General features: G+C 35.7%; 1 protein-coding gene across 1 annotated transcript in view; it reads right to left on the reverse strand.

The window, feature by feature from the left end:
• Positions 1-484: 484 nt before the first annotated feature.
• The window catches only part of LOC108683338, a 10,387-nt gene continuing 1,270 nt past the window's right edge, over positions 485-9,601 (reverse strand). Inside the window, exons 2-11 of the mRNA XM_018172645.2 lie at positions 6,909-7,001; positions 4,775-4,948; positions 4,326-4,533; positions 3,914-4,105; positions 3,452-3,614; positions 3,045-3,254; positions 2,162-2,423; positions 1,711-1,837; positions 1,200-1,332; positions 485-861 (exon numbers count right to left, since the gene is read on the reverse strand). Coding sequence (XP_018028134.1) covers positions 485-861; positions 1,200-1,332; positions 1,711-1,837; positions 2,162-2,423; positions 3,045-3,254; positions 3,452-3,614; positions 3,914-4,105; positions 4,326-4,533; positions 4,775-4,948; positions 6,909-7,001 — 1,939 coding nt within the window. The remainder of the gene's footprint in view (positions 862-1,199; positions 1,333-1,710; positions 1,838-2,161; positions 2,424-3,044; positions 3,255-3,451; positions 3,615-3,913; positions 4,106-4,325; positions 4,534-4,774; positions 4,949-6,908; positions 7,002-9,601) is intronic.

Consider the following 9,601-nt stretch of genomic DNA (forward strand, 5'->3'; position numbering starts at 1 on the left):
AATGATTTCGGTATCAATATACTTCAGGATTATTTTTAATGATAAAATCAAATATCGAAAGCTGCTACGAGGCACATGTAGTTAATAAGGATTAATTGAATTGTTTGATGATTCGAGCGCAAGGCATTCATAGCGAGCCACGTGAGCAATAAAATATAATAGCTGTCGAACGCGATGGCCAGCAATTAGCGGACAGCGACGTCTTTCACGACTAAACGAGGCTCGAGGGACGAGTTCTAAATTTCTGCCTAATTGGCAGGGACTAACAACGCTCGCAATCTTAATGACACTTCAGATGAAGCCTATGATGCGTCCCGCAAGCTAGCTGCACTTAAAAATAACTCCCTAATTTTACATACATTGGAACCTCTCTTAAAGAGTTCAGCCGAAACATGGAAGAACTTATCATTCACGCATATACTAAGCATACGTGTGCTAGGATATCAAAAAATTAGCAAAAGGAAAATGAATGAACAATCAAGGTTTACTTTTTATTACCGTTTCTTCTTTCGTTTATTTCTTTCTTTCGTTCTCTCTTTCGCTTGTTTCTTTGGTTAACAACCTTCGTCTGTGTATTGAACAGGGAAGAATTTAGAACTGTCTTTTTGTTCTTCGTGATACAAGAGGAAGTATTTCCAGCGGAGGGCGACTCGTCTCTGTTAAATTTTCTCTTTCGTTCATTAGCCGCTTGGTTCAAAGGCACGATGTCCTCATCTGGATTACCGTCTGCAGCTGCCAGGGTTTTCAGACCATCAGAAGACGTTACAACATCCATCAGCGAGGCAGTTTTGCAACTCAAGGGTCGATCGTTTTCTGGCTTAATTATAAGGTCTCCTAGAGGAACACAAGCGAATCGGCTACCTGTACAAAAAAAAAAAACATAACTATACATTGGTTATAAGTTGTAATGCAAAACTTTTTGTAAATTTTGTTCACAATTGAGTGTACAGCAACAAGAAGCTGGAACTGATTAAGATGTCAATACTAAAAAAAACGGGGATTTTGTACCTTGACAACAAAGTACTTGAGCGTGAAAAAATTAAAAATAAAATACAGTAAAAATTCTTCATTTTAATTATATTTTTGTTTACCCATTGTCTATGGACGCATAACGCACCTATTATTTTTATCTTGAATTTCTGGTAACGTGAGTTACCGTCAGCAGAAGAAATGTTAAGATATAGGATCTAATGACTGACCTATAACGTGCAAGGCCTCGTCTTTGTAGTGAAGCTGTTGCCTCGTTCGATCTATGAGCCTCAGGAAGCCTGCTTTCTTCGCTTGAGGATGTGTGGGCGGATGGCTTGCACTCCACAGCCTGTATTCAGCTTCCTGTGATTCGATCATTACAAAAATATAAAAATAATAATCGAAATTTTAACAAAGATAATACATGGTAAGACATTAAGTATGAGTAATAGTGTCTTAACAAAAAATAAATAAAATAAGAACGAGCTAAAAGATGGAGCAATGAAAGATCAGGAGACAATGTGTAGAGTTGATGTTCACAACTCTCATTCGAATCTTAACGTGCCTACGAAAAATAATACAGGTAATGTCGCGTCAGCATCAATTTTATCGCCATCAGACTTAGTCCTTCAAATCATAAGTCTTCCTCCCAACCAACCATCAGACTTGGTCCTCCAACTAGCTGTGCGCCGTCGGCTTACTTGTACACACAGTATATGCATTTTTATAATACTGACTCACCCCCTGGGTCAAGCCAGAGTTTATCTGCTGCTCCAAAATTCGGAGTTGATCCTGTTCTTCTCGCACAGCTCGTCCTAGGCAGCGGACCTCGGAGTCCTGCATTGCTGAGATGCAAGCCTCAACCAGCCTGGGGGAGCAGCGTGTTCATATAATTACAAGATATTTTGTTCTGATTCCCACATTTCATTCAGTCTACCCCGAAATATCTCATCATACCATGAATGCAATCAAGAAGCATGTTTATATTTATGGAAATTTAATTATTTACCTATATTCTGTAGTCCTATTAAACCCGTTGTTTGATATGAGTCAAGATTCGCGGGTAAATGATGAGATAATTACGGTACATTAATACACTTACAATTATAGCTAGTTAAGCTATCAAAACAGGGATGCAACAGGCATATGCATTAATAGCAAGTCCTAAGGGAACGAAGTGGAATATAATTACCTGGCCGCCTCTTGAACGAGCTGCTCATTACTGCCAGTAAGCATGACCGAGATGAGGGAGCTCCAGAGGACATTGGGCACAGCTTTGCCTCTCAGGGAACAGCCAGTCTGGGGCTCCTTCACGCTGGCCACCTTCACGTCGCTCAAGAACAGGTTATGCTCGCCACACTTCAGGCATGAAGACGAGTCGGGAAACTCGTATGGAGCACAGTTACTCAATAAAAGCTTGAACCACTCAAGCGCCAGGGAACTGCAGTCACTTCCTGCATGATAAAAAGCAGATCGGTTAAAAAAAAATCTGCACCAAAAGTAGTTTAAATTTCAAATTATTTTGAATTTTCAATTGCATTTCAAATCATTTACAATTTTAGATCAACCGAAATGAAACAAATTCAAATTCCAATACGGATTTAACTGAAAGTCTATCCAACTCGATATCGTCCAAACTCATGCGATTGTGTAACTACAGGTGCTGCAAATATCAAGAATATAGAATAAAGAATAAAGGCTCTAGCAGTTATACTCATTATTAGGGGATAGGGGTGTCCATGGAAAAAAGTTAAACAGCATTAATGCAGCACATAAGTTAGTACAGTAATTTTGTTTCCAGGAGTGCAGCCTATTAAGAGGAATTGCAATCAAAATGCTTAATAGTACACCCCAAAATCTGAATCTCATTCGAATGTTCACTTTAGTAAAGCCCAGAACATACTAACATTTTCACTTTATCTGATGTCTCTTTATTCACATATTTTGCAATATAGTAATGGAAAATCATGACGCCGAATGGAAGATAAAGAAAAAATAATGATAATAAGTAAATTAAACCGGCAAAGGTGTTTTGTAGTATTTAAAAACTTTTTGCCTCACTAATCACAACGAACCTGAGTTAATGTGTTCCAGTAAGATTGCAAAAACGTGGTTGGCGCAGCCAACGTTTTGACGGTAGTGTTCAGCTTTGCTGGGTTTGATGTTGGTGCGCAAGCCGACGAGTTTTGGAACTCTACGTTCAGGAGCTTTAGTTAGGATTCCAACCAGCAACTTCTTCAGGAGCACCCGACTCAGATCGATGCGTGACCCACAACTGCACGACGCTAAAATACGTGCAATCAATTTATAGAAAATATGAATACTATGAGGTAACTTTAGTGACTTGTCATTCCCATGAGCTTCCAATTCAAATAAAATTAAAGAACTGTGCTTCAGAAATCAATACCAAATGCAAATTTTATCGGGTTTAATTAATGAACTAACAAAGTAACTGTGCGCTTTAGTATACAATTCCACTAACCTTGTTCTTTGAGAATGAACTGGCCGAAGGAAGGTGCAAGTAAGAAGTCTTCAACTAATATTTTCAAAACGTTCTGTACACGCCCATCATAGTCCAACACCTGGCCTTCCATAATGAACACCTCAATGTTATTGAGGCTCTCCAACAGCGCTTCCTTCAATGACTGCCGAGTAAAGTAAACGTCCTGAGGCGTCTGAAAACTTGCAGCCAATTTACTACCTACTGCTAAACAAATTAAATTGCTCAAATTCTGGAGCTACACTCATAGGAACTAAATTATTGATAAATTAAACTCAACCAATTCAATCATGTTCAAAACAAATATATTCATACAAATATATTCATAATCAAAATGAATAAGGGATTTTAGTAATTTAGGCTGAAAAGAATCATACCTAATTTGTAGCAAGTGCCTCAAAAATGGTAAAAAAAATGTCTTCAGAATTAAAGGGGTTGTCTCACCCTGAATAAAACAGGAGCATTGGAAAGCACTTTCTTGTTTGAGTTTTGGGACTGGACCGTGGCTAGAATAGTTTGTACAATGGATGTGAGTTGAGAAGATGTTCCTTCGATGACGGAGCCGTCATTCTCTACACTGGCAAGGAGTTCACAGCGACGCTGTAACACCAGGTACTCAACATCCCAGTATTTCTCCTGTTGATCAGTCAACACATTGGTTAGGCCTTCAAGCAGTCTCACATAAATAATCTATTCAAGGGTTTAGACAAAAACATTTCCACATAGAATGGGTGATTTGACATTCAAATAGATTTTCATGAGAAAATGTTCATTCATCAGCATTTTGCATAATTTAATTGTAGAATCAATTTTGAGATTCATTCACAAAGAAGCCAAAGTAATAGACGATGCAAACCTTGAGATAATTCCACATGATGTCAACCACCTGAGAGTGGAGCAAGTAAGTGCTGGTGTCAAAGTGATCAGTGCTGTGAACAAGACTGTTACGGAGGGGGATGAGATCAGGAGGCAGTCCAGCCTCTGAAGCCATCTGCTGCAAGCTGTCTAGGCGGCCATTGGAGAGTGATATGCTCTCTACACCCTTGACAAATATGTTGATGAATCTAAGGATAGATTTTGTCAATACTTAGCAGTGAAATAAAATCAAATTTTCATTAATAAACTACAGAATTACTATGCATATTAGAGCTGAGCTCACAAAATTTCATCTTCATCCACTTTTCAGAACCAAATCCCTCATTAATACGAAAAATTAATACCTTTCTGAATGAAATCTTGTAGAAGAGAACACAATTAAATGTTAAATATAGGAGATTTACTGAGAGCATACATTTGACTACTTACTCAATGACTGCATTGTTGACCACCAAGCAGATGAGGCTGCCTGATGTTATTGGACCAGGAAGATTCAAGTGAGTGGAGGCACCTGGAGCTGAGCACAGCTCAGTTGATTGTAGGGTGCAGCGAGCAGCAAGCACTGGCAATGTTGCATAAACATGTTCTGGAGTCCTATCTGTGCTGAGATGACCAAAAAAAAACAAATTAACTTGGTTACATTTTAATTACAAATTAGTCTCAATTTATAATATGATAGAAGCAGAAAAATTTCTTGAGACAGATTGCACCCGATTCTTATATTTTATTGCAACTATGTATGCAGTGTTATGGAAGATTTCAAAAACTTGCTCATAATTACATTTAACAATATAATATTGTTGTTAAAAAATGCTTAGGTATTTTATACGGATAGCCTATTACATGGTTATTGGTAAAAAATATTATTTTAGATATTTTCTCCAATGTAGTACCTATCTATATATATGCAAAGAGGAAGCTTCATTAAACAAATAACTTATTATATTCTAGGAAACTAAATTTTAATTTCTCAAATTTAAGTAGAGCATATGCTCCTCAGCCTTTTATTTTCTCTGTATACAAGGTTTCTTGTATCGATTCTTCAAATAAAAAATAGTTTCATAAAACAAAAATATGTGTAGGATGATTGTAGGGGAGGTGGAAACCATGGTTCTGTTCCCTAGTTCTATAAAACCTGCATATGATGACCAGCAGGCACACTAAGTAACCTATCTCTCATTTTAATAATATGCATTTAAAAATTACTTTTTAAAGACAACATTTCTTAAGAATCAAGTTTCTCTGATGTTACACATGTACAACGAATTTTTAATTTTATCATCAAATAATACAAAAATTAATTTTTAAATTCTATTTTCAAAATTAAAAAATTAAATTTTTCAAAATTACTTATTCAGTCAATTGATTCATGCATTGCCTCCAACTTTAAGCAAGTGTGGAAAATTTCAGCTCAATTGCACAAGTTGAAGTGTGTTGAATATTGATTACTGTATAAGATATGTAGAAGACAAAATTATTTTTTTCAATTTAAAAAAAAATATTTTCAAATTATATATTCTGTCCATTGATTCACGCATTGTCTTCAACTTTAGGCATGTGTGTAAAATTTCAGATCGAGGGGAAAAGTAGAAGTGTGTTAAATATTGATGATAAGATTTGTAGCAGACAGACAAACAAACAAGAAGTGAAGTTAAAGAGAAGTGTTGCAAAAACAAGTTACCAGCAACAAAGTATGCAATGAATTTCACTTTCTTTGTGGTACTATTAATAATCCCTTTAACAAAACTGCAATAGGTATTACATTTCATAGTCGCCTCTGTATCTACCCCTACTAATCAAAATTACTGTAAGTGCTATCTACTCCTGGTAGTGAAAGCAATGCTACAGTATAAAGGTATGGAAGATGGTAACAGACTTGGGGAGCTTACCATCTTATGTGAGGGCAGGGGCACTGAGTTAGAATAGTTGTAAAAACAGGTGGATTTAGAAGAGAAATGAGTATTGAGTACTCTATGCAAAGAAGGCAATTTAAATGAAACTTTGCATCTGAGAGTTGAATGTGAGGTACAAATATATATATATATATATATAACAGAGAGATGGAGTAATGATGGAGCTTTAAAAATAGAAAGATGAGAAATTGTAAGGAGGATGAGAGAATATACAAAGAGTTTGGCATAGGTTTAGGTTTGTCATAGGGAGCATATATACTGTAATAATAGTGTAATACTATACTTAGAGAGCATGTGGAAGAAGAAAGATAGCAGGAACATGGTAAGAATATATACTTTATGAATGGCAAAGGAATCTTCCTTCATGTGGATGACATTGTCAGTGAAGGAAACAAGCACTCTTCCTATACTTCTTGCAAAATTATTGGTTTTTATCATTTGGTCATATTTTCAATCATTTTTTCATTTTTTTTTTAATATGGCAAAACATTTTTTTCAGCTGCATCAAAAGTCAGTGATAAATCAAAACTAGGTAAGAAAAAACCTGTATATTTGCCTGGCACCCTCAACTAATTTCTTAACTGTCAAGTTCAAATTACAGAACAAAATCTAGAACATATTAAATCAATAGAACAAATACATTTTCTTACCATGAAACCCAAGAAGAAAGAGTTTGATGAGCTGATGTCCAGCTTGCAACATTGCTGTCCATTAATTGATCATAGACCATGAGCCATTCATTGCTGGAAAAAAATTTTGTATGAACATTCAATGCAATTTAGAGTCAGCTCAATGCAGATAAAATTTACATAATACANTCAGGAGTGATGAAAAAGTATTTTGTTAGCTAATTTCTACAAAATAGAGGGTGATTCAAATATGACTTTAATACCGATCAAAAGAGAATAAATAGTACTACTTCCTCATGTCTCAAAAATTTAGGTAAGTCGCATCTCTCGCAAGTATTTTACTCTATTTTACTCTATTATTTTACTCTATCATAACTGATGTTATAAAAAATTTACATATATTTTGTAACTGTCGGGAAATTGTAAATAAATAGTTGAATGAGCATGAAAAAATTCAGATTGATATTTCATTTACGAGCGGAGTTATAATGACTATATATACGTAGTGATAGATTCCCATAGGGATTCAGCCAAGCCTGCCTGAGAGCTCGCGGCTTTCAAGCACCACCTTAAATATTTTAATTAGAATACTCTTATTAGGGTGAAAAATCTTCCTAATTGCCTAAAGGGTCAATACAATCTCAACCTCTCAATATACTGGGTGGGGCAGAACTGATTGAGCAGTTTTGAGGCAAAATAAAAGAGTAATGGAGGTAGATAAAAAAGAAAGTTTATTTTCTTAGAGGTTAGCATAGCATACCATTTAGAATACTTATGTTTTAAAAACAATATTAGGAAGATGGTGGCCGTTAGCTGCAACACACTGTTGGAGTTGTTCTCGGAGGATGGAGTAACCATGACAGTGAATTCCGATCACTATGCTGAGCATTGGGAGACTTGTGGTTCCAGCAGGATGGGGCTACAGCTCCCACAGCCTGTATGTCACCCAATGTTTTGAAACACATGTTTCCCGGACGTCTGGTGTCTCTGAGGGGTGATTTACAGTGGCCTACAAGGTCACCTCATTTGAGCATTTGCGAATTCTTTCCTTGGGGACATCTAAAAGAGAGGGTGTTCAGAAGTCGCCTTCACACCCTACCACAGCTAAGGGGATGGATTATTGCAGCAGAGGTTATGGCCATACCTCACCATATGTGTGAACGTGCTGTATGAAACTCCAAGAACAACTCCAACAGTGTGATGCAGCTAACAGACACCATTTTCCTGATATTGTTTTCAAAACATAAGTATTTTAAATGGTATGTTACCTCCATTACTCTTTTATTTTGCCTCAAAACTGCTCAAACGTTTCTGCCCCCACCCTGTATAAGCTAGCTAACACATTTAAATTGTATATTGTAATCAATATATAACATATAGTCAAATAGTTAAAGACTACTTATTGCCTTATAAGAATTGGCTAAGCAGCTAGCTATGTACAAGGTATTGCAACACTTGATGCCTCTGTACCAAAAACATTCAATTTATTGGAACCTAATACACACTAAAGGCAACAAGTTTATATAACAATTTGTCATTCATAGTAAATTCACACTAAACCATGAATAACAATACCTCAAAATAAATTAAAGACTGCCACTCAATATGTTTATATATATAAAAAATCAAAAAAGTAAAAAAAAATTAAAAAATCATGATTTTTTATAAAAAAAATCAAGTGATTTAATCACATGATTTAATCATTTTGATTTAATTATTGCCAACCCTGTTTGACGGTAGTGTTTCAAAGTGGCAAGTTTCTCAATTTTGCAGCAGCAAAAAAATTTAAAAATCAATACATTTTTGGAGCCATTTTCATGCGGGATAACTCATTTGCCATAACAAAGGTGCTGAGTCATAATTTTCATAATTTGTGTTTGTGTAATCATAATCAGTGGAATGTTTTCCATGAGTTACAGCCATAAGAGAAAATTGATATAGAATATAATTACAGCCCAACAATTTTATTTGATGATATTTAACAATAACATGTTTTAATTATTAAATTTTATAAAATTTAACAAGAAATTAAGCAAATTTCAAAACTAGAATGGCCCACAAAATGTTTCTAAAAATAATTGCTGTATGACGTTGTTGCCAGGAGGCTATTGTGGCTTGCGTAGCACAGCCTATCTGTGCTTATTTATCCATGTTATTTGCCTCCGGCCTTGCCTTTACCTCACCTCAATGTCTTTGTCCTCTTCTGTTTTAGTCTCTGTTACAGATATTCATTAACTTTAAGCTGAGCCCAATGAATGATACTCAGCTGTGTAACAGAGCGGTCTGACAGTCCTGACCACTCTTGCTTAGCCATGCTGGTTAGTGAATGTTCCCCCCTTGTATATATATGTTTTGTCTGCATTTTAATTAACTTGTGTTTTTCTTAAATAAGGCATTGGTTCTTGATTTATTATGATTCTTTGATTCATTGCATTCAATACTACTGCATTTTCTCATGAACCCTATTTTAAACAACTAGTCAACATTACTTACTTAATACAGCAATCCCTTGATTAGCACAGTTTTGAATACCGCGGTTTTGATTAACGCGGAAAAAAAATTGACAACCTACCCTTAATCTACGCGGTGCCAGTTTTGATTAGCGCGACTTTTTTTTCACAACGCATCATTTTCCCGCCTCTAGCCAGAGGTGTTACGTTCGTAACAAAAGTGTTACTTTTTGCTTATTAGATCTTATGTTGTTACTTTTGTTA

This window comes from Hyalella azteca, unplaced genomic scaffold, assembly GCF_000764305.2.
Source record: "Hyalella azteca isolate HAZT.00-mixed unplaced genomic scaffold, Hazt_2.0.2 contig3170, whole genome shotgun sequence".
NCBI classification, from domain to species: Eukaryota; Metazoa; Arthropoda; class Malacostraca; order Amphipoda; family Hyalellidae; genus Hyalella; species Hyalella azteca.